Source organism: Salarias fasciatus, chromosome 6, assembly GCF_902148845.1.
Source record: "Salarias fasciatus chromosome 6, fSalaFa1.1, whole genome shotgun sequence".
Taxonomy (NCBI): domain Eukaryota; kingdom Metazoa; phylum Chordata; class Actinopteri; order Blenniiformes; family Blenniidae; genus Salarias; species Salarias fasciatus.
In genome coordinates, this window is record NC_043750.1 from 26115381 (window position 1) to 26141184 (window position 25804).

At 44.7% G+C, this 25804-nt stretch overlaps 2 protein-coding genes across 2 annotated transcripts; both read right to left on the minus strand.

Annotated features, from left to right (window-relative positions):
- Positions 1 to 12628: 12628 nt before the first annotated feature.
- polg2 (polymerase (DNA directed), gamma 2, accessory subunit) lies at positions 12629 to 16118 on the minus strand. The gene is made up of 8 exons (XM_030094672.1): positions 15486 to 16118; positions 14923 to 15028; positions 14634 to 14739; positions 14236 to 14421; positions 13699 to 13836; positions 13342 to 13422; positions 13092 to 13192; positions 12629 to 12998 (listed from the first exon to the last, which is right to left on the minus strand). Exons 1-8 carry the CDS (start codon positions 15946 to 15948, stop codon positions 12833 to 12835), a joined length of 1347 nt encoding a protein of 448 aa, XP_029950532.1. The 5' UTR covers positions 15949 to 16118; the 3' UTR covers positions 12629 to 12832.
- A 600-nt stretch (positions 16119 to 16718) lies between these two features.
- LOC115390692 (probable ATP-dependent RNA helicase DDX5) lies at positions 16719 to 24774 on the minus strand. The gene is made up of 13 exons (XM_030094654.1): positions 24569 to 24774; positions 23163 to 23343; positions 22928 to 23024; positions 22710 to 22843; positions 22267 to 22332; positions 21379 to 21520; positions 21136 to 21296; positions 20718 to 20890; positions 20483 to 20593; positions 20269 to 20330; positions 20097 to 20156; positions 18411 to 18632; positions 16719 to 17537 (listed from the first exon to the last, which is right to left on the minus strand). The coding sequence occupies exons 1-13, from the start codon at positions 24607 to 24609 to the stop codon at positions 17089 to 17091; spliced, it is 1899 nt and encodes a 632-aa protein (XP_029950514.1). The 5' UTR covers positions 24610 to 24774; the 3' UTR covers positions 16719 to 17088.
- Between the last annotated feature and the right edge of the window lie 1030 nt (positions 24775 to 25804).

Here is a 25804-nt window from a genome sequence, read left to right on the forward strand (position 1 = left end):
TGGCGTCCATGCGTATCTAGACACCTACATCTAGATATCTATGTCTATATGTCTCGGCGGTAGTGTGACAAGAGCTACGGAAGCCGCAGTGTTATTGTGTGTGTGTTTTTTTGACTGTTACAGTTAAATAAACAGTTAAATATGGAAGTATGAAGTCCTCAAAAAATACTTTACTGGATTTCCCCCCCCCTTTTTTAATCACTGAATTGCATAAGTCATTTTGTTTCAGATGTTCTCTCAGCTGAAAGTCATTGTTACATTCACAACATGTAACACATTACCAGACTAAGTTTCCTTTAAACGTGTATGCAAGCTATCTCAATAAAGTACTGTATTCACATGATCTAAAAGGCTCTGTGTATTAAATAGACTTCACTTATGGTATGTTTTACTGCTTCAGTTCGAAACATTCACACTTCAATACATGGACCAGAGAAATGATGATTGAACCATCAGCCTTGACACTGATCAACAGGTGGCGGGGCTGGTTTACGAGGAAAGTGAAATGAGTCAACATCACCCAAATCGAGCAGAGACCGTCGTAAAAGTTGCAACAATGCAACGAGGAACAGGGTGGAAAAAAAAAAGGTTATTGTTTGAAGTATTGTTTTGTAAGTGCAACCTTTATTAGACGCAGTGCAACAGGATATATTCTAGTGGAAAGACGCATCTGGTTATCGAATGGAGTGACAGACTACTTTTGTATCAGTTTCCTGTAATAGCGGAGAATAAGTAAGTAGAGATACACCTCAGGGATGTTTATGCTAAAATACTTGTTGGGGGAATGTGTTGTATTGGGCCATGAGTGCAGTCACAGCTCACACATACACACAAACACACGCCAGCCGTGTGTGCGTGTGCAACCTGTGGCAAGACCCACCCCCTCCCCGAAGTTCTATTTTCTGCGCTGCAGCTTCTAAACCTCATACTAGAGGTGGGCGATACTCAAAATTTTGGTATCGATCCGATACCAAGTAAATACTGGGCCAGTATCGCCGATACCAATACCGATACTTTTTTGCTAGGTTTTTTAAAAAAGATTTTTTTCCGTTTTTATTTTTATTTTACATACATCACAGGTAGCAGTTTCGCTGTCTGACACTCTGAAGTAGCTCCTAACAGTTCCTGGTCCTGTTCCTTATCTTAAATTTGCCATTAATGAACCAGTCTGTCTGTCTGATCAGCAGGAGGAGAAGGGGAGCTGCGCAGTGAGCCTGAGTGAGCTGAGAGAGAAAGAGGAGTGCTATTTGTAGCACCACTTCATGTCCACCGCCATGGTCCAGATGTCGTGCAGTTACAGCTTCACCATGCCCTCCACGTTGCCGATGCGCACGTTGTTGTGGCCGTCCTTGTTGACGATCCTCCTCAGTACCATCGACTTCCTGCCTGCCATGCTGCTCCCAGTCAGAGGAAGATGAATGAACGGAGGTTTGGCTTCGGCTTCAGCCACAGACGAGCTGACGGAGCAAGAAGAGGAGGAGGAGCGTTGGACTTTCGTTTGAATGATGCACACAAGCTTAAAATCTGAACAGGAACAGGTTTAGAATTTCTCACGAAGCTGTTGAATTTAATATGAAAGGCACGTCTCAGTTACAAAGCTACAAAGAAATATTGTTTCTATAAAATGCATTCAAGTAAATGTGAAGGTCACCATTTGGACAGTGTTTCCGTCTTTTAAACTGATCTCATGAGCCGGGTGTTACAGAGACGATCTCATCGAGGGTCTTCGGGAGGAGGTTCCTCCACCCTCAAACAGCTTGACCAACTCCACACCTGCTCTGTCTCGTGCCAAATAATCAAATGTTTTTCAGATGCTTTAATATTAGTGTTTATTATAACACTGAAGCATATTTTCTCCATTTAGTTTGTTTCCACTGCAATCACAGGGAATTCTGTTCTAAAATGTGTTTTTTAACAAAATGACCTTTTTTTGATCCTGATCATTAATCAGTAATTAAATAACAAGAAGTTCTGACAGGAAAAGACATCCTCCAACCCTGAGTGTTGAATTTTCCACTGATAATCTGATTTAATGACCGTTTTATCACACAGTAGTCTTTATTACTGTTATGTTGTTTGTTATTATGCCAAAATTGCACAATCAAGGAAGACCAAAGTGTATACTAACTGCAGTTCATCTTGAAACTAGGACTACCTTCAGATCTTCTGGAAATATGAAGAGTTGAATGATTTGTTGTATGAAAATACAGAATTGGTGGATTAAATTTTGCACAGAGCCGTCACGGCGTCCACATCCCGACAGGACAAAGTGACTCTTGATACAGCTCTCTTTCTGTGTCACAGACACATGAAGTCCAGGATGAGCAGACATTCAATGAAACACTGAGAAATAAAGTCAGAAAGCAGCAAGAAAACAGCCAGAAAGAAATAATAATAATAATAATAATAATAATAATAATAATAATAATAATAATAATAATAATAATAATAATAATAATACATTTTATTTGTATAGCGCTTTTCAAGACACTCAAAGTCGCTTCACAATACAACAACATAAATAAAACACAGCATAAAATCAACAGAAGAAAAAAAAAACATCAAACATCAAAAGCAATTCTGAACAGGTGGGTTTTGAGTTCTTTCTTGAAGGTGGGGAGGTCAGAGCAGTCACAGAGAGGTTGGGGCAGTGAGTTCCAGAGGGTGGGGGCGGCGATGGAGAAGGCTCGATGGAGAAGGCTCTGTCTCCCCAGGTTCGGAGCCTGGTCCGACACGGCAGGGACAGCAGGTTGGAGTTGGAGGAGCGGAGGGAGCGAGATGGAGTGTGGAGGTGGAGCAGGTCTGTGAGAGATGGAGGGGCCAGATGATGGAGAGAATTGAAGGTGATCAGGAGGAGTTTGAAGTGGATGTGCTGAGGGACGGGGAGCCAGTGGAGCTTGTGGAGGACAGGGGTGACGTGTTCACAGAAGCGGGTGTGGGTGAGGAGGCGGGCAGTGGAGTTTTGAATGTACTGTAGTTTATTGAGGGTTTTGGATGGTGTACCGTAAAGAATGCTGTTGCAGTAGTCGATTCTGGAAGTGATGAAAGCATGGACTAAAGTTTCAGCAGCAGAGAAAGAGAGTGATGGGCAGAGTTGAGCTATGTTTATGAGGTGGAAGAATGCAGTCCAGGTTATGTGTTTGATGTGGGGGTCAAATGATTGAGTGGGGTCGAGGAGAACACCAAGGTTGCGGATCAGCGGGGATGGAGTGAGTGTAGAGTTATCAAAATTTAAGGTGAACTGTTGTGCGGATTTGGTGATGTTGTGAGGACCGATGATGATGATGTCTGTTTTGTCACTGTTTAGTTTGAGAAAGTTGTGATTCATGCATGTTTTGATGTCTGTGAGGCACTGGGTGAGGGTGGAGTGGATGTTGGAGTGTATGGATGTGGTGGAGATGTAAAGTTGTATGTCATCAGTGTAGCAGTGGAAGCGGAGACCGTGACGACGGATGATGTTGCCGAGGGGGAGGATGTAGAAGATGAAGAGGAGAGGACCAAGCACTGAACCTTGGGGAACGCCCTGTGGCAGGGGGGCTATGGAGGACGAGCAGCGGTTGATGTGGACAAACTGTTGACGATCAGAGAGGTATGACTGAAACCAGGACAGAGCGGAGCCGGTGATGTTGAGGGTGGATTTGAGGCGAGACAGGAGGATGGAGTGGCTGATGGTGTCGTGAGCTGCAGTGAGGTCCAGGAGGATGAGGATGTTAAGATGGCCAGAATCAGAGGAGAGGAGGAGATCATTAGTGATTTTTAATAGAGCTGTTTCAGTGCTGTATTTTGAACAGAAGCCGGACTGGAAGGGTTCATATAGACTGTTTGAGCTGAGGTGGGTTTGGAGTTGAGAAGCAATGACTCGTTCGAGGACTTTGGACAGAAAGGAAAGGTTGGAAATGGGCCGGAAGTTTGCAGGGTTGTCGGGGTCGAGACCAGGTTTTTTGAGAATGGGGGTGATGGCAGCCAGCTTGAGAGACTGTGGGAGAGATCCAGATGAGAGTGAGGAGTTTATGATTTGAGTGATGAGTGGAGAGATTATGGGAAGACAGGTTTTAATGAGTGAGGACGGAATGGTATCCAGGGAGCATGTTGGAGTTTTAATGCCAGATAAAATTTGTGTTAACTGAGCAGAGGAAATGGGTGAGAAGTGAGAGAACTGTGGACAGGAAGCAGGGGGAGGAGAGTCAGGTGGAGCAATGGGGGCGGCAGAGAGGTCAGTGGAAATGTAAATGGGGTCAATTTTGGACTGAAAGAAAGACTGAAAACTATTGCATTTTTCAGTAGTGAATGAGGATGAAGCGTTATTACTGGGCTTGAGAAGTGTGTTTATGGTAGTGAAGAGTGCCTTGGGGTTATTGGAGCCGGAGTGGATAAGGTTGGAGTAATAATAGGACCGAGCAGAGTTGAGTGCATCTTTGTATTGCTGAATGTATTCTGTGTAGATTTGTAAATGCACAGTAAGACCAGATTTTTTGCACAGTCTCTTAAGCTGGTGCTTGCGGGATTTCATCTGATGGAGCTCGGGGGTGTACCAGGGGGCTGTGTGGGTGAAAGAGACGGTCTTTGTTTTGGTGGGGGCAAGTTCATTGAGGCAGGAGGAGAGAGTGTTGTTGTAATGACAGACCAGATCAGAGGGGTTATCGGACAGTGGTGGAGGGGAGGTGGTCAGTTTGGTGGTGAGGAGGGTGAAAGTGCAGGTGGATCGATGGATTTGAGGTTTCTGAAGGTTATTTCACGTTTTGTTTTGGGGGCTGTGAGGGGAATGTGTATGCTGAATGTGATGGCTAAGTGATCCAATATGTTTAGGTTATGGCTAGAAAAGTTGTGTATAGTGGGACCAGTGGAGCAGGTGAGATCGAGAATATGGCCGTGATTGTGTGTGGGAAAATGTACATACTGAGTGATATTGAAGCAGGTGAGAAGGTCCAGGAATTCAGCAGCAGGTTTGGAGTTTGGATTGTCAATGTGAAAACTGAAGTCACCGAGCAGGAGGATGGATGAGGAGATGGCACTTAACTGGGTCAAAAAGTCTGTGAGTTCTGATAGGAAGGAGGTGTTGGGCTTTGGGGGACGGTAGATGACAGCAGTGACAAGTGGAGAGGGACCGGACAGTTTGAAGGCAGTGTGTTCGAAGGAGTGGGTGTTTGTGAGGGATATGGGAGTTGATTTAATGTCTTTATTGAAAATTACTGCAGTGCCGCCACCCCGTCCATCTGAACGGGCTTTGTCAATGTAGGTGAATCCAGGAGGTGTGGCCTGATTAAGTGCAAAATAATCCATGGGTTTGTGCCAGGTTTCAGTCAAACAGAGAAAATCCAGTTTATTGTCAGTGATATATTCATTTGGAATGAGTCCCTTATTATTGAGTTAGCGGGTGTTGAGGAGGGAGAAACTGAGGTGACGTGTGTTGGTTGTGTGCTGTGGGTCTCGGGGGAGAGGGCGGAGATTGGTCCGACTCACGTGTGGATTGTTGTGATGACGTAATGCGGAAGTGGCTGAACGATGAGACCAGATGGAGGGAATGGCGTTTTCAGAGGCGATGTGGTGGGAGAATGAGCGCCCAGATCCCCGATGAGGAGGACAGGAGCTGCGGAGGAGTCCGAGGTGCTGGAGAGAGGCGGCGCAGGCCGGACGATGGCTGTTGTTGAGCCCACGGAGCGCAGAGGCGGAGTACTGCAGTGGCGGCATGCTCCGAGTGGCAGATGCTAGCAGGGAGGTAGCATTAGCTTCACACCGGCGGAGCTGGATACTGGCGGGATGAGGCTGATGATTAAATCCAGAGAGGCAAAGAGAGCTGACAAGAGTCCACAGGATGTAAGTCATCGCCCAGCAAGGAGTCCGGTGGAAGGCCGAAGCCTGGGGTCCAGTGTGAGGAGGGGCTGTCTGCATGGGAGTGTGTATCACTACAAGGCTGTGGGACCAGCGGGGCAATCGTGCTACCACCGGACCGAACGCACCGGGATCGTTAGATCCTGGGCGGACAGTCAGTGGGACAGAGGCAAGATTGACGTGACAGCAAGGGACACCACTCCGGATGATAGAATACAGGACAGACACCGTCAGATGGAATAGCTGTGTGGAACAGCCACCGGACAGGAGCTGGTGGGACAGGAACCGGCGTGGGACAGGCGCAGAAGCGGTAAGCCAGTTGTTGGAAGTGATATATCCTGATGATCGTAAAAAGTCCTTATCCAAGTTTGTTGGGCATCAAAAATGAGGCAGATAGAGCGTGATCAGGAACTAGGGTAGAGGTGACAGTGACTACGTTTACATGCACTCAATATTCAGGTTAAGGTCGATATTCCGGTTTCTGAATCATTTGGAATAACCCGTTTACATGCTTAAACAGACAGAGTTACTCCTGTTTACATGATCAGGGATATCCCCTTTCAAACCGCGGAGCACAGATGACGCCATGACTGCATTTGCACTTTATGCCACTAGGTGTGCTGTTTGCATGTTCAACCTTATTTTACACAGACACCACAGAGGAAGAAGGGCGCTGCAGGCTCTCTCTGCATGTTGTTAGAAAAAAAGTAAGCCAGCGAGACGTGGTAATATGTTTAATAATGCGATGCACCATTTTTTTCAGTAAAAGAGAAGAACTGAATGATCGTTTTGGCACATTTTATTTACTTAGTAGCAGTTAAACTGTGTCACAAGTAGTTCCTGGACTCAAATGACCGAGATTCCTTGCGGGTAGAACATGCGCAGAGCAGTATTCCATGTCCCTTTCGACCGGGATATTCCGATACGCGTTTATATGACCAGAAATTCAGGTTAGAAAAGGAGTAACCCAGGGGTAATATTCAGGTTTTTAAAAACCGGAATATGAGCATATTCAGGTTTTTGCACGTGTTTACATGGCTGTGCGCAACCGGGTTATTGCTAATATTCTGGTTAAGAAAGGGTTATTGACTGCATGTAAACGCACCCAGTGTTAAATTAGTGGCAACACAGACGGAGCGGCAGCCAACGCGCACCAGCGTCCGCCATCTACAAAGAGGAAATCAGTTCAGCTGAAGAAGAGAAGGTGTTTAAGTTTCAACACAACTGTAAAGAAATAAATAAAAGGAGCTCAAGTATCAACCGGTCTGGGCAGTATAGGGAGAAAGACAGAGTCTGGGTTTGTGACCTTCCGCTTTGATCCCCACTCCAAAGGCAGCGTAGTACAGGGTAAGTCTGTGGCCTCTGGTATGAGTGGTGGTCTGGATCAGGTTTTAGGGGTAACTAAGGCCAGGGGGGAAAATGTTAACATTGGCAGAGTTAAGCCTTCCTCCTAGGGTCTAGTTTGTTTCTCCTGTGGGCAGGAGGGGCACAAAAAGCCAGATTGTCCAACTGGGAAGGCTAAAAATTCATATTTCTGCACAGTCCCTCGACCAGGAAAGGAGGAGGTTCGGGGGGGGGGGGGGGCAAGCAGCAAATTACTGAGGTGAAAGTTAATGGGGAGCCAGCATTAGATTTACTTGACACCGGAAGTGTACAGACCCTTGTTAATCCCTCAGTTCTAAAAGGTCAGTCCGAGTCTGCGGGGCCATGTCTGGAAATCTCATGTATTCATGGGGATCACCGTATGTACCCAACAGCCATAGTGTATATGGAGGTGGCAGGCCATACATACCTGTTAACTGTCGGGGTGGTAGCCAACCTTGTTCATCAGGTGATTTTGGGTCAGGATATCAAACGTTGCAGGAGTTGATCCAAACTGTTAAACCTGTCTGTGTGGTGACCAGGTCACAGAGTAGAGCACAGTCGGACAGATTGGACAGGCTCAAGGACAGGGTGGAGGCTGTGAGAGCAGCTGGGAGGCCAACCATAGGAAGCAGGTCCGTTCCTTTCTGGGCCTGGTGGGTTGGTACAGGCTGTTCATCAAGGACTTCTCAGCCCGTGCCGTGCCTCTTTCTGATCTCACCAGTACCAGTAAGGGGAAGTGGACCTGGGGGGAGGACCAGGAGAGGGCATTCCAGAATCTCAAGGAAGCCCTGTGCCATGAGCCGGTTCTTCAGAGTCCAGACTTCCATCTGCCATTCACTGTTCAGACCGACGCCTCTCACAGGGGAATTGGTGGAGTCCTCCTGCAAGGTGAAGGGGAGAACAGGAAGCCAGTTGCCTTTGTGAGTAGGAAGCTGTTCCCACGAGAGACTTGGTACTCTACGGTGGAGCTGGAGTGCTTGGCCATCTAGTGGGTGATCGACTCCTTCAAGTAATATCGTCTGGGGAGGGAGTTCATCCTCGAAACTGACGATCGGGTGTTGCAGTGGCTGGAATCAATGAAAGACACCAACAGTCGCATAACAAGATGGTTTCTGTCATTTCAACCTTACAAGTTCAGCATCTGCTACGTGCCTGGGAAGCAGAACGCCGTTGCGGACTTCCTGTCCCGCAGCCAGGAGGTCACGCCTTCCGAAGGGGGAGGAAATGTGAGGAAGCTGGAAGCCTTCCCTCACTAATCAGGTGTATTCTGCCACCCACATTCTATTCTGTATATCTTCATTTAGTTTGTCTTCACACATTTATTTAGGTGTTCATTTAGGTTCATACATTGCATTTCTTTTACAGATGGTTTTGTGTTAACTGAAGATTGTATCCTTATTTAGTTTTCACATCCATTTGTTTGTTTTGACTTCTCACCAGTTCTCTTTCTTTGAGGTGATTGGCTGGGGCACTGGCATGGAGGCACGCCCATGTGAGTGCAGGCCAGCTGCACATCATCACCCTTATTGGACTGGCCCAAGTTGAGCCCAAGAGAGGGGAGGTTTCACTTGGGGATTTGCAATGTTTGATTTAAAGGGAACTTAAATGTATTACTTAAGATGGGGAAGATAGAACTGTTTGTTGTGCATAGAGCGGGTGTTGAATGATGTAAACAGAATACTTAATTGTAAATACCACTGATTCAATAACTGATGTAACTGAGCACGGCCCTCTGCATTTTGGTTGGGTGGTTTAGTCCCTGGTTATTTAAGGGGTTTGCACACACACACCTGGGTCACCTGTGGCTTGTGGAGGGGAGATGCTGCCACTGAGTCCTGGTGTGATTAATAAATGGAAGAGCTCTGCAAGACTTTGGGCTGTTCATTTCTTGTTCTCGGACGTGTTGGCCATCCTGGGCCCGTAAGAGCCATCGCAACAACTGAAAATCTTACAGGGTTATTGTCATTTGCCTCGTAAACCAGACCCACTCACTCCTCATCCACATTTGGATTTGGAGTTAAAGCTAGGGTTGGCGATCTTGGAAAACTAGCGTTAGCATGTAGCATCTCCCCAAGGCTCTGCCTTGCTAGCTCTGCCCAGCTCCCACCCCATTGGAGGAGCTCCCGTTGGCAGCGGAGATGTTCGCGGCGCGTGCGATGCGCGCGGCATTTCGCGGCCAGTGCGTTCCTGGCGTAACCTGTCCTCAGAGCTTCGTTTCTTCGTTTTTATTTGCACAACGCCAAGGTATGGCACACTGAACGGTGAGTGAAACCCCAAACATTCGTCTCCGCCGTTCTGCAACGACACTCTGTCCTTCTACGTGCGCGCTGAACCAGGGTCAGTGCACGCGTACATGTACGCGCAGGGGGCAGGTTGAACGGCGAAGGGATTTGATTGGTTTAAAAAAAGGTGTCCCCTCAAGACTATTGGTTGCTGTTTGTCCCGTTTTACTCCTGCTGTAGATAGCGGATATTTTCCAAACTAATTTAAAAACACTCTATGAATTGCTTCCCATCGGGTCATAAAGATCATTTTAACCAGTATTTAAAAAAATGTATCTCATTCAAATCGCCAACCCTAGCTTTAAGCTTAGTCTGGATACGAGCCCATTGAAACTTCTTGCAGGGGGTGTTGGTTACTCCTTTGACTGACGGCGCATGTTATGACCCGGAGAGTCAAACATTCTTTAAGGACACAGGCCAAAACATCGATAAGGGTTCAAGTATTTATTTAATGTTCTCCACCGAGTCGGCGTCTTCATGAGATGAGTTGACGGAGCTCTGGAAGAGAAACGAACCCTTTTCACCCGTGCCCGATAAGTTACATCAAAATGAAACAAAGTATCACACGAAAGGAGGCCCAGATGCGCCAGCCAAACTTAAGAAAAAGACGAGGTCACAGCCCAGCTGCTATGCAGCTGTAGAAGCTGATCCCTCGTCCAAACTAAAGACAAAACCCCAACTAAACCCGATCAAAAGAAAGGCGAAAACGGGACGGCTGGTCACACAATCAGCGCTTCAAACAGGGCCGGGTCTAAGCAGGGGCAGGAGTCCCCCCCCAACCCCCCCACCGCCAGTGAACGCACATTTGTGCCCCCCCATACACTTGATATGACCCCCCTGAGACGAATGTCTGGCAACGGGTCTGGACAGGTGATTCAGTCTGTTTTGGCCTGTTGTAGATGATTTGATTTTCACAAGTCCCAATTTTTGAGACTGACCACTGACAGTAATGTCAAAAAGTAATGTAGCGAAGCCAGAGTGGGGGCAAGAGGCGGTCACCGAAGGGCCCACAAGGTCATAGAGCCCCGCTTCATGTAATGTGTTCACGTTTAATCGTAAATAAATTATTTAGTGCTGTCAGTTTTAATCGCATTGATCGCAATTTAATCACATTGGTCGCAATTAATCGTGATTAATTCATGGAGAACTGTCAACAATGAACTTTTTTAAAGTTGAGATTAATTGTAATGAAGAATTTAATCCTCATAAATCAGTCCCAATGTCAGGAAAAAACACTGTTATCCTCTAGTTCTTTTCTTTAACCCAATTGGCAGACCTCAATGTATTAATCGCGATTAAAATTGACAGCACTAAAATTATCATAATAAAATGTGCAGTGTGTGCGAGAAGGTATACGCATATGAGTGTGGGCTCCAATTTGCCAATTCTTAAGTTACGACTGTCCATGAATGCATCAGAGCTGTAAGCCAGCGCTGATTGGCTGTGCGGCATGAACGAGTTTTTTCTTTTGCACTTGATCTGAACTCTTTGGAGGGAAGTTAAACAGTATGCTAAACACTATGCTAGCCACTAGCGGTACTACCCAAAACCTAACATCGGAGCCACTGGTGAGTCAGTGAAACCTTCGAAAATATTATCTTTATCAGAATGCCGTGGTAAGGGCCACCGTACCGTGGTCTTAAACACCTGGCTATTTGAATGTGCCATATTGCCCTCAACTACAAAAGACCGCCGAGTCTATTTTTTTCTAATATACGTGAATTCCAAAAGATAGCTGTCTATATCTATATGAATAGATTGTGTAATTTTAGACCAGCTGTGTTCATTTTATATTTGAGCTGTATCAAAGATGGTACAGATTTAGCAAGTGACTTTTTAAATCTGTGTTTTCAGCACCATGGACAGCGGACCCTCTGAGTGACAGCTGCCAGGCTGCATTTGTGTGTGTGTATGTGTATTTGTTCTTCAGAACAAATTTGTGAACTGGTTTGTGACTTTATTCTGCTTTCTGAGGCATATAGGTTTGCTTGGCTCAATAAAAGTGAGCATTAGTGTGTTGTTTGATGGTAGCATGAGGTATGGTTTGAATGGTAAAGTTACTATCATAAGGGCCCGTCGAGAATGCTCCGCCCCCTCTGTACTGAGACCCACACTCCGCCTCTGGTCTCGGTGCAATGTGAAAACACCAACTGTGGACCAAATTTTACACATATAATCCAAGATGAGCCCATGAGGCTCATGTGCTGTAAATTTTTTACGTGCTCAGAGGCCTGAGCATTGTCTCAGAAAACACCTTGATGAGCAGCTTATTAAAACCCAGCCACATCAAATTTTCTTGTACCAAGGAAGTTCAAATTCATTTGAAATTGAGAAAAGGCCAATAGTTTGCAAAGCTGTCAACAAAGCAAATGGTGCCTACTGTAAACAAAAGTAAAATATAAAGCACACTTTATGTTTATTATATAATTCCAGATATATTCCTTCTTTCATAGTTTTGATGCCTTCTTAAAGGAAAATAGTCATGAAAATAAAGAAAAGAAGCACATTCAATGAGAAGGTGTGTCCAAACTTTGGACAGGTAGTGTTCCTCAATGTCAAATAACAACTGCAGCTTCCTGTCTCGTATATTCAGCTTTATTTTATTTAGAAAAAATCATTTATTTTATTTGTATCCAAGTGTAAAACTCATGCTCAGTTTCTTCATAATTACTCCTGACTAACCCCTAAATCCCGTTAGATATTAAACATCCTTCTTGTTGAAGGAGTTAGAGGAAAGAGAGACAGGTGCCACATACTTGATCTTTGAAGCCTGCCGATTTACTGAATGTCAGCTTAATAAAAACCAGCAAATAAGAAACATGTGCAAATTGGTCTACTAAGGAGAGTTGGGCATCTATAATTTGATGAATGTGCTGTATTTTATTCCCCCCTGGAGAAACTTTTTTCTGAAAGCTAAAATGACAATAAAAGCTTGATTGTTTTTTAATGAGAAAGACAGCATCTACATAATAAATACTCACTGTGGGTGAGTTAGAATTTACTGACACATTAATAAAATACAAAACTGAAGAATGAAAAATGAAGAAATGAAGGTCAAAATGAAACCCAAAGTTCCTGAAACCAAAGGAAGTGGTTGAGCCATTTTTAGCAATATTAATTAAGAACAGTAAATGACTTCATCAACAAAGACACACATTTGGTTTGTTTATTAAAAAAGTGAGGCACAAAAATAGCATTTATCCAAAAACACCATACCATGTGTTCAAAAATAACAAAAGAGCAATAAATAAACTATTCCAACATTTCCGGTTTGAATTCCGAAAGATAAGGTACAGTCATGAAATATTGGGTGTGGATGTGAGAATGAGGCAGGTATTGCTCAGTAGCCTTTTATTTCAGTTCGTGTCAGCCACAGAAATGTATCTGGACAGGAACTTCCTGATCTCAGAGACGTGCATCGTCTCCTTGATGGTTGTGTCTCTGCTGCGGACCTGCAGGAGGCCGCTCTCCAAAGTGTTCTCGCTGATCACGACGGTGAAAAGGACGCCCATCTCATCATACCTGCAACCACAGACGGGTAAATAATTACTTCTTATTTACTTTATTCCTCTTCGTATATATTACTGCAGTTTCAATGAACGGAGCGAGGCTTACTTCGCGTTCAGCTGCTCCATTGATGGCGGCAGAGTTTCCAGATATCCAGGCCAGGCAGAGATCTTCGCCTCCTGAAACTCCTGCAGGAGCCCTTCACAAACCTAATAAAGAATTCAAATGTATTTCTTTGCATATGATTTTCACATCTTTTCTACCCCCTTCCATTGTAGTAACTGAGGTTCCTTCTCTATGTTGCATGTTAATATAGTGTCATTTATTAGTATTTACTGCTCACGATTGTTTTTCTCACCTGTCGCAGCTCCACTGTGGCTCCCCGACTTATATTTAGAGCCACTTTGACTGGAGTCAACACTGGATGCAGCTTTAGAACCTGAAATCAAAAATAAGTTGAAACACAAAGAATAAAATAAGAAAGAGAAGCCAAAGTTCAAGTTTAAATCAAGGCTCCTTACTAATAGTGTGTAATAATGTGCTTGTTTTGTTTTCTATATCTCTATTCAGAGTTCAATATACTTCTTCTTTTTTTAAACAACTGAATGAAATACGTTCACATCACATCCTCAGTCTGCATTTAGAACAGAGGAATTGGGATGAACAGAGATCACACAAGACAAGAACACAACATGAACTAGCTGACGAGCGTCACCGTTCTCTGCAGGAGCTTCTGTTTGCTGTCTTCCCGCTTTAGCTGCTGGAGCGAGTTGGACAGAAAAGCCATGACGCCCCGGTCCAAATTCCCCGTCACGGAGACAACGTGGGGAATAGATTTTTTTCCGTCTCGACACTGAAGTTAAAAAAACAAAACAACACAGGATGTAGTTAACAAGGAATAGCAGTAATCTGTCAGTATTCACACAAACAAACAATCTTTAATTTAAAATGAACTGTAAAAATGCAATGTGAGAGAAAAACTTTCTTTTGATGCTCCAATTTTTCATTTTGCTTCACTGCAGCTCTCTGGCGCTCCCCAGAGGAGACCCAGGCCACACTTTGAGAACCACTGACTTTCTTCATATAAGACAGCGGATATTTCCCAAACAATTTCATCAAATTGTGTTTGGCTGTTGACATGAATCAAATGCATTATTGAACTTTAAACCTTTTCCACTACAAACGTTTTGACTGAAACCATTAATCATATTGAAGACAGGCGACCAAGCTGAAACTATCATTATAAGCAGACCTGCAGTTTGGAGCGGACGCCCTGGTGTGTGTGCAGCAGCTCGGCGTCTCCTCGACTCCACAGCGTCTCCAGGGTCTCCGGCCCCCAGGGGAAGCTGTACTGGATCCTCACGCCACGAGAAGCCGCCTCGATGAGCTCCTCGGACGGCACCTCGCTGCTGCTGAAGTGGGACGGTGACAGCGCAAACTAGAAAAGGATCAAGTGTGAGAACCAAGTTACTCAACCTGCTTTATTGTGCCTAAATAATCTTTTTCCAACAATCAATCAGTCATCGTGTCACCAGGCTTCTGTCTACTTTTGAGGTGTGGACAATGGAATATATAAATAGAGTTAGGCTCAGAATTATCCATATTTATATGCAGGCAATGGTGCGGACAGATGCTGCCCCGATCACTCACTTTCCTCCACCACCTCAGCCTCTGCCGGGTCCAGTGATCCAGCCACTGAGAAGAGGTGCGAGGAGAGCAGAACCACACCAGAGACGTCTGAGTGACCTCTGCAGGACTGACACAAACAGCCAAAACGGCGTATGTTTGAGAAACAGCTATGAAATTGGAAATAAAATCAAATGCAACTCTGTTATTCTAAACTTACTTTGTCACTTAAATAATTTACCATTAATTATTCATCTAATTTTGAGAACGTGCAGTAACACAGGCAGAACACAGAGCAGACAGGAAGCCTCACCAACCGGAGCCATCCGACGGCTGGAAGCACGGACCCGCCTCAGCCAGGCCGAACGGCAGCTTTCTGTTCACCAGCTCCAGCGCAGGGACAAACTGCTCCAGAGCACCTGAAACACACCATGGCACACAAAAACATAACTGGCAAAGTGAGATCACACAAACTGGGATAAAACAGGGATATGATTCACTTCTTTTAACCACTTTTTTCTAAAGTCACAAGAAAACAGAGCAATGCAGATGTTAGGTGGGGTAAGATCCATTATTTGTCCATCATCCTAATGCACCTGACACGTATCATTTCTATAAGAAACACTGTGGCAGGTGCTACTTTCATAACTTTATAAACAGAATGGTGTTTAACAGCATCTTGCATAAAGTCCAGTAAGAACCTTCTGTAATTTAGACACATTTTAAGCTATAATTACAGAAGCATGTGATTCTTGTCAGCATGATGTATCATTGACAGGGGCTTTTGGGTGATGGGTGCGATCAACTGATTGCGCTGCACAAATAATGGATCTATAGTGAAGTGATCCCTTTTACAAAGTGCGCTGTTAAGTTTACCTTGAAGTAAATCGGCTCTCGCGGCGGGAGACCTCTGCAGGAGCAGCAGAGCCTCCCGGACGAGCTGCTCCTTGGTCAGCTCCTGTCGCTCCAATAATCGAGTCAACAGCTCGGATTCAACAGTCCTCAGCGGGCCGGCTCCAGCTCCAGCTCCAGCTCCGTCCCCGCTGCCGCTCACGGACTCGATCCCAAACACCTGAGCCGAGGACCGGCTCACCGAGTGCCACCACTGCTCCAGCAGGTTCCTCCTCAGCTCGGTGCCCAGAGGGCCGTAGCTGCAGCGCACCCCGCGGCGGAACCGCTCCGTGTTGGCGCGGCCCGGGGAGATGTAATAGCGGTCCACACACAGCCGCAGCAGCGGCTCCAGGCCCCCCGGGGTCCGGGTGCTGCTGCAGAGGCTGCGGGCGCACGAGCCGGCGGTCACGCGCCTCCACGGCCCGGTTCTGACACAGCGAGTCCACATGGCGGCCGCTGCAGAGGTCAGCTGCTACAGAGCACCGAGACCTTCATCCAGAGGAGCCTCGCTGTTTGGTACATTAGAAACGGTGTTTTCTACCAGCAGAAGCCCCGCAGGTCTGCACGCGGCCATAATAAACACGTGAAACGTGAACCGGAAATGAAAAGCGACACTTCCGTTTTAATTCCCAAACTTTATTGAAAGTATATTGACTTCACATTAAAGCTTTGTGTTTTTATTGCATTGTTTTATTCCCTTTATCTTTCCACTGGTGGATACCTCATATTCATTTACAGATGTAGAAGTGCAGAGTTTCTCTATAGTTACATTTGTATTTACTGTAATATATCAATGTTTCATTTTGTTCAGCTAATGCATTCTAATAACATACTATGTTTAAAATGTTTTGTCATGCATTCTGGCTGAGGACACCATGAACCCTGTGCAGTTTCTTTGTCTTATTAGCAGTGTGTTATCTTATGGTTTCTATATGTGCCTAAGTTGAAAAGAATAAAAATTAAGTCTCTAAATCTTGTCGAATGGTAGGCTACAGTGTATCAGGATAACATTTTTCCTGATGACTTGACATATTAATAACCCAGTTACAAACCTAGTCATATTACCACATGGGATTTCTACTTGTACCTTATAGAGTTGGCTTGTTTTTACACTGAATGACCTTCATTTGGAAATAGGATTCACACTTCAGGTAATTATGTGATAAAGTGCGAAGTTACCGAGATGTACCTCGAAATCACAGAAGACACGACAAGAGGTTCCCATTTTCTTCTTTTTATTCAAAAGGGCTACACGCACCCTTTTGTATATTATCTTAATAACATCAATTGAAACATATCACAAACTGAAAACACCATATTACCTAGTAAAAATAAATTACCGAGGAATGTAACCAAAACAAACAAGAGAAAAGTGGAGGGAAAGTGCGGCAATCATGAGTGCACTACAGGAGACTAATTGTGGCTCCCATTTAATGCTCGGGGTTTACTGAATACTTCCAACCCTGCTGTAAGCAAATGAAAAGTTAAAACAGTAAAAAGGATAATAATGATCATAATAGTCATACTGCGGGACTTCAAGACTAAATGAAAATCATGTTGGTTCCATATATTGTGCGTTGTACCAGATCTACTGTGGGAAGGGTGGGGGCATGGGGTAGGGCACCATCGGCGGTGGGGGCGGTGGCTGCTGGCCCTGTGGTGGTGGAGGCTGTGAATTGAATGGGAACGGTGGGTGGTTCATGCCATTCTGGTTGGCCCTCTGCATGGCCCCGAACTGAGGGGGACCCTGGAAGTTTTGGTTACCAAAAGCACCCACCTGATTTCCCGGAGCACCGAAATTACCCTGTCCGTTGCTGTTGCCGTAATTGCCGCCATAATTACCGCCAGAGTTACCACTGTTGCCTCCAAAGCCGCCACCGTTCTGGGCCTTATTTCCACCAAAGGCACTCTTGTTCCCACCGCCAAACCCCCTGTCGCCATCCCTGTCCCTGTAGCCACCAAAGTTCCCCCTCCCACCCCCAGAATACCTATCCCGGCGGTCATCCTTGTAGCCACCTCTTCCCCCCCGGCCACGACCTGATGAGACAGACACAGGAAGACAGGCGACAGTGAGAGGGCATGCAGGTCGGTGATTCTCTAAACCAACGGCTACAAAGAAGAAGATGCTCTGCATGTTGAGGAAGTTTGACACATCTGATTTAAACGCAGTGCTGCTCCTGAAAATCCACAGGAGCTCCTAACAAAACTATTCATTAGTAACAGATGTGCTGAAGGAGGAGGACATCAAGAGCTTTAAACACAAAGCTGAAGTGCAGTATTGGCAACCTTTATGAATTTTCTATTTAAATCAATGTTGCAGAGAAAGTGATGAAATTTTAAAGGACTTGAAAGACAAAGTGACTCAGTTTGAATTCAACAATGTTTAAGGAGACACAAAATCAGCTTTTATTTTGGGATATTATGACAAACTGGATTATTTTCAATACAGCTTGAGTCCCAGTTATCTTACATGGATTTATTACAAAGTGAAAAGTTATATTTATAAATGTTTGCATATAGTTTCATTTATAAACCAGATTTTTTTTCCATTAGGATTTGCTGTGTTACATGTCAGTTATCTGGGGTATCAATTTTAAAAGACTCGTTTTCATTTTTAACATTTTCAACTGAAGTGTGTCACCAACACAAAAACCACCAATTATTAGAGTTGCTGTCTTTATCCTGTCCAGTAAATACAAGGCACAAACTGAGCCATGCTAAGCCATATCTCTGCCTCCGTATGTGTCAAACTTCATGCTGCTTAAGCTCTTCCACCCTCATCTCTAAGACCGCAAAATCCTCTAACAGAAAAAAGATTATCACCGAATTAAAGCGCCTTATGGAAAAACAGAGAGCCACATAATCTCACTTTAAAGACTCCCCACATTGGAAGGAAATGTGAGCTTTTACCTCCTCTGTCCTCTGCCATCTGAATCAGCTTGGGGTTAATGGCCTGGTTGGCCTCGCGGAGCACAGAGATCAGGTGACTGGCTTGTTTCATGTTGTTGGGGGTGAAGAAGGTGTAGGCCGTGCCCGTTTTTTGACTGCGGGCAGTGCGTCCAATGCGGTGGATATAATCCTCAGAGGAGTTAGGGTAGTCATAATTGATGACAAATTTGACATCCTCCACATCTGTGAAAGTGTTGCAGTGTGGCAAAACAAAACATGGAGGCCACACAGGATTTTGCACACCACAACAGCCAGATCAAAAGGAAAGGTTAGCAACTCGGATGGCTGGGGAAGGAAAGGTGGTCATTAGGCTGTGGAGGAAAGGTGAATCAACAGAAGACTGTGTACACATCTACTCCATGGGAATACTACTGTGGGAAGAGAGAAACGATGCACACTCCAGTTGCTTACCATAATCAAAAAGATCCAAAAGACATCAATCTCCCTTTTGTTACCAAGGGAGAAAAAGGATGGATTTAAGTCTTACCATAAAGGAGTATGCATTCACTAGTCCTTTCCCAATGCAGCGAAATCCCCCACAAATTGTCAAGTGACATCCAGGAGCTTCTACGCAGTTGGGCCACGATATGCACTGGGGCCTCCTCAAGAGCCAATATGTAGGACTACTGAGTGGTCCGTTTTTTTGCAGGTCCAGGTTATTCCCAGTACACCCTCAGAAGCTTGGTAATAAAGGCCGAACTGCACGTCTTGCCAAGACAAAATAGACCAAATGCTAATTTGAACAGAATCCCCCCTCAAAAAAACACCCAAAAAAGGCCCCAGCATTGAACCCTGTGGGACCCCTAGGAGAGCACAGAGCAATTCCCCCACCCGTTTCATCAGTCTCATCAAGGCAAGATCTTCCAAGAAGCCAGTGTTCACTTGAGAAAATGTCTCTCGTTGGCAGGTCTCGACATGACTATAAAACGCAGGCGAGGGAGGAACTTTGGTTTGAGCTGTCTCATTCTGTCTCCTCTCACTAGATGTTCCCACTACCCCATAAAGACAATGTGCCAGGTCTCATCGAATTTCGGACGCAAAAAGATTTCGAAACTGCTCTCTCCATTTCAAGAAATCCAGCACTTTGACGGGAAGAAAGAAAAAAAAAACTGAAAGCTTAGACAAGCTCACACCCATGCTATGTGATACAAGCTCCGAAAGGTAACGATTGTTCCAAATCTCAAACAAGTGACTTGCAATACAGCGCTCTCTAACACAACAGCATGCAAGGCAAAAGTCACAGCATCAGGCATATCTTTTCAGGGTTTTTTTTTTTTTTTTTTTTGACGTTTGAGTTGGAAACAGCTGGATGGCATTTGTCGGGTGAAATCCATGGACAGAGAACAGATGTGTATTTGACCAACATCAGAGACAAAGGCTTAGCCACACAGCCTTTTGAAGATCACTGGCACACAAGAGCTTTCACCTCTCTAGGCCCACTGGGTGGCAAGCCAGCTGAGCACTTCCAATATGTCATCCTTCTCCCTCTCGAGGCCTGGGACTGTCATGCCTAGCGCCTGCCACAAAGACTGCACCTTAAGGTGAGAAAAACTCAGAAAATGCATAGAAAACGTTAAAGAAAGCAAAACCACTTTCTTTAAAAAAAGTGTAAACACTGATGTGGTGCTACTCAAAGAGCATACTGACCGAGGCCGCGGGAGGCCACGTCTGTCGCAATGAGAATTGGAGCTTTGCCATATCTGAACTCTGAAAGAAAAACAGACAAAACTCTTATTTAAAGAGCAACCTATGGCAAATTATTTAAAATTAGGATCCATTTATTCAATCATGTCTTGAAATGTGATGTTCTCCAGCTCACCATTTAGGACCCAGTCCCTCTCCTGCTGGCTCTTATCTCCATGGATTCCCATTGCCGGCCACCTGTGATACGCAGACAGGGCGTCACACACTGCCAACTTACACAAACGTCTGCGTGCCTCAACCCAGCGGAAGATGACCAACAACAATGAGGAGCACTGTATTCTGATTAATGGTCTCATTGTTGAACTGAACTGAGAACATGGGATCCATACCCGTCTCTCCTCATTCTCCTGGTGAGCTCATCACAACGTCTTTTGGTCTCTACAAAAATGATGGTCTTGTTCTCCTTTTCACTCATGATCTCCTCCAGTAAACGGATCAGCCTGACAGAGCAGAAGGTGGAGACAAGAAATTAGCTCCTGCAACAGAAAAGCTTTTTTCTCCGTCTTTAACAACAGATGTGTAACCAAAACCTAAATGATTGTGGCAATTCTCAAGTATACTCACTTGTCCTCCTTCTCCATGTCACTGCAAACATCAACAATCTGTAGGATGTTGTGATTGGCGCTGAGCTGCAGTGCCCCAATGTTGATCTGGATGTAGTCCTTCAGGAAGTCCTCAGCCAGCTGACGGACTTCCTTTGGCCAGGTGGCGCTCCACATCAGAGTCTGGCGGTCTGGCTAGAAATAAAAGAAGAAAGTCACAGCAATTTAAACTCTTCATATTCATTTAAGCATTGAATGGACCAGTCAAATAGCCAATACCAGTTACTATGATTTGATCATTTTGTGTTTTGCATGAATTTAATCCTTCCCTTTAAACACTCCTGTACCTCCATAAACACCTGAGCCTGTATTTCATGTGAACACTGATAGAGTGATACCATAGGTATAGTCTGTCAACTTCAGGAAACAGCAGAACCTACCCGAATTTGTTCCACGATCTTGCGGATTTGAGGTTCAAATCCCATGTCCAGCATGCGGTCAGCTTCATCCAGCACCAGGTAGGTGCAACGGCGCAGATTAGTCTTACCACATTCCAGGAAATCAATGAGACGGCCCGGGGTGGCGATGCAAATCTCAACACCTGGAAGAACAAAAATGAAAAAATAAAAATGACAAAGTATCATTTATGCACTGGGGGAGTGGGGGTCATAGGGTGTGCATACCTCTCTCAAGGTCCCTTATCTGAGGTCCTTTGGGAGCGCCACCGTAGATGCAGGTGCTCTTCAGGCGAGAAGCTCTGCCGTATTCAGCAGCCACCTGCTGCACCTGCTGAGCCAGCTCCCGAGTCGGCGCCAGCACCAAGCACTACAGGGAAACAGTATAAAAATAGATCAGATTTTTGTTTCACTTTTTTCACACAATACATGAACCAAACAGTAAGCTCACTTACTAAGGGACACCTGTTCAATTACTCCTTAAAAGAAACAACTAGTTAGCAAATCAGATGGCTGGAATTCAATACATGTCAGCGTATAGACAAGATGAAAACTATGGTTGGCACAATCCCACAAAGAAAGTCTAGTAGAAAGTTGGTCTGATGAATTCAGATCTCTGCTGCAACTTTTGGAATTTGGCATGAGCAACATGAAACCCAACAAACCGTTTCAATGGTTCAGGCTGCTGAAGGTGCTATAATAATGTAAGAGACGTGTGCCTGTCACACCTGGAGCACTGTAGCACCAGCTGTGCATTGCTCACATGCCACAGCTGATCTGAGTAACGCTGCTGACCGTGTCCATCCCTTTAGGACTAGAGTGAACCCATCTTCTGATGGGTAGAGCAGCAGGACACCACAACATGTGGCAAAGCTCAGATAATCTCAAACTGGCTTCATCTCAGCTCCGATAACCTCCACAGTATGAGGGCAAAAAGTCAAACTTGGTACTATGGAAGTGCTCTTACAGAGACCAGTGACTGTATCTGCACATATGCAAATACTTTAAATGAATTCAGTGAATGTGAAGAGCTTCATCCCACTCTAAAGATATGTTCCCACTGACAAGGACAAGACACATTCCTCTTTAGGTATGACAATTTATCGTTATACTTACAATAGGTCCATCCCCGTGCTCCAAGAAGGGCTGATGTTGGATGTGAACAATTGCAGGCAGAAGGTACTAGAAGAAACAAAGACAAGGTGGACGAGGGCTGAGTTCAATGTTATTTAGATTGCTACAAACATATCAATGCCCAAAACTGATCACACTGGGGAGAGCTTTAACTTTGCTTTAAATTGCAACATCAACTTTTTTAAATGGGTTTATATCTTTCATTTCACACTTCAGTGAATCTCATGTCACTTACTATAGGTAGTAGTGTAACACACATCAGATGTCAAGTATAGCAGTGATTCAGGAAGATCAGTACTGCCAATCAAATAAACTAGAAGTGTCTACATGTTCAGAAACTGAAGCAAGGTTGACTACGTCAAACTTAATTTGAGTTTGAGGAAGAAATAGAAGAAAAAAAGTGCAACTACAAACATTCCACTTACTGCAAGAGTTTTCCCAGACCCAGTTTGAGCGATGCCGACCATGTCTTGTCCACTCAGGGCGACAGGCCAACCCTGCGCCTGAATTGGAGTTGGTTCGGTCCAGTTCTGCTTAACAATGATATCCATAACGTAGCCTGAGGAGATAACAGACGCTGGTTACTCTCAGAAAGTGAAGTTTATGACAGAAAGACTAATAGCAAGATGTGATAGCAACTCACTGGGAAATGCGGCTTCGAGGAACTGTAAAATTGGTTTGGGGCAATCTCTGCCTTTGACTGTGACTTCTTTGTTTCTTCGGTACTGTTCAATCTCTTGCTGGAAATGAGAAAGCAAATGAAAATAACTGACCACACAGGAATTGCTACTGAGTCATCTGTTTCTGCCTAATCTGAAATGATTCGATGTGTTGAAAAAAAGAGGGGTAAAGGTGGGTTAAGTAAAAATGGGGCTCACGAGTGGTCTGTGAGTGGTGTCTGGGTGTTCCTGGTAGAAGTTCTTCTGAAACTTTGGAAGCTCGTCAAGGTTCCAGTGCTTCTTTCGAAGCCTCTCGCCGGGGTTGCCAAATTTTCCTGGAGGAGGTCCGCCCCGGTTTCCTCCTCCACCACCTCCAAAGCGAGGAGGACCGCCACCATACCTAATGAAGGAGACAAGAAGCACAAATCAGCTGAACAGTTGCCAGAGGGGACTTGTCCTCCTTCACAGACCAGACAAGGCTGAGCCAAAAATTTAGTTAAAAGTCCATGTCAGCCAGAGCCAGAGCCTCTCACTGACCGAGAGACAGGATCGAGCTTTAAACTCTGATGACAAAGGAAGGCCTCATGATGGAACAGCAGTTCTCATAGCAAGAACATCAAGGGTTCAAATACAGGCCAGGCCCATGTGTGGAGTTTGCATGTTCCTCCTGTTTATGTGTGGGATTCTGGGTACTCCGGTTTATTCCCACAGTCCCTAGGCCACCTGAATCAAACTTAGATGTTAATGTGTGTGAGCAGTTGTCGGTCCCTGTGATGGATCGGTGAACTGTCACTAATATAGTTAGCTGGGAATGGATGGTGTACCCTGCGATCGTGCACAGGACGCAGTGGTACAGAAGGTGGATGGATGTATGACAAGTGTGCTTAATAATCTCAATTTTAAAGTGAAACAAAACTACTAAGAGTGTGCACCTGCAAGGCCTGAAAAAGATAAATAAATAAAAACATTTAGGAACATGGTTGAATCCCTTTTTTTGTCTTTTTCCATCGGGTCCAGTTCAAACAATAACTTCATTGACTTTTGAAATACCTGTTGAGTAGAAGATGCACCTCAGGCTTTGGTGAAGTGTTTACAGGCTGAGTCAGTTGCTGCTCAACTCTGACCTGTTTGCAGCTGACTTGAAGGTGTGTGTGTGTGTGTGTGTGTGTGTGTGTGTGTGTGTGTGTGTGGCACAGGTTGTCATCAAGCTGTCACCGAGCTGAATGGAGTTTGACCGGTTTACTGAGAGATGATTACAGGATTGAGTACGGCCCGCGGTTGTAGGGCTCCTGCTAGTACCGGAAAACGTTTTCGTTAAAAATAAACCGGGCCCCCTGCGACACAGAGCTCGGTGTGCGTCACATGAGCCGATAACCAGCAGCGGCGGGCGGCTCCGGGCCGGACCCAGCCGCCGCTAGCTGCCATTTTAACTGCGATCGCCGACTAAACCTGATAATACCACTCTCGAAGAAGGGACGTCTGGTCTGTCATTCCCAGACTGAACACATGCAGTAACTCGATTTTCAGTGACAGCTGTGCACATGCTGACAGGGCTGTGTTGATAGTTTATTGTTGTCAACAACAGCCGTGACAGCTAGCGGCTAGCAGCCAACCGACAGACTCACCCTCTATCTCTGCCGCGATCTCTGTCTGCAAACCCCGGCATAATGGAAGCAAACTGTCCGAAATAGGCTTTGGAGGAAAGAAAAATATTGGACCCTCCTAGAAAAATGACAGCTCAGTGGAGGGCAGAAACCTGCATCTGGAAAATAAAAATAAAATGCCGGCACACAAAACCCCGACAGCAGAGGAGGAAGTGAGTCCAGATCGGGGCGGATGACGCGGTATCAATCCGCGCCGCACGCCACGCTTCAGGCACTACTTTCTGTCCCTGCAGCTCATCAAGCACCAAAATATAGGTATATCGATGAGAAGAAATCAAATTAGAATATCATGAAAGAAAATCATTATTTTTTTGCCATACATTTCAAAAAGTGAAAGTCAGAATTATTATCTCAAGCTACTATTTCTTGATATTTGGATTTTTGTGGCTCCAAAAAAAAAAAAAAAAAAAAAAAAAAAAAATACAATTCAGTGTCTCATAAAATTATTTAGAATTACACGATATTTCAATAGAAAAATATGTTATTTCTTGACTCAGTGTTTGATTGGGACTCCTGATGCATGAATGTCATGGAGGAGCCTTTGGCACTACTGAACTGTCATAGAAACCCAGGCTGCTTTGGTCACCTATTATTTGTTTGATTTTTTTAATCTGTTGTTTGTTTTCTTAGCAGTTAGTTTCTCCAATCCTCTTTATCTCACAATGCATATATTTCATCTGTACTGTAATTCAAAGTTCCTGATCCATGTTCAGCAGCTCTGGACTGCTCACTTTTCTTCACCTGACCAGCTTCACCTATAGGAGCAGGTCACTTCCAGATTTCCTCCAGAAAGCACAGAATGAAAAAGTAACATCACCTAGTCATAAATTGTTAAACTCTTTCGCAAATCTGATCACAGGTTGGAGTGATAATAATTATCTCTATATCACAAATCTTGTTTATAATGGGATAATCAGTTTTTGTCTCTTTCGTAAGTTCACAGCTTCAGTGGTATATCTACAGCACAGTTTAGATCCAGGTGTTATTTGTTATTTATTCTTTCGTGCATGTCAAAATCAGAATATGGCAAAAGAGCTGTCCAAAATTTGAAAGGAGGTGATTGTTATCATTAATAATTCACAAATCTAAACTTGTAATAGTTTGAAATATTAATGTAATTTCCAAATGTTTGATATGCAAAAACTCCACATCCAAACAGGGTTTGAAACTATTGAAAATCACCAATGTGAGTCGTTT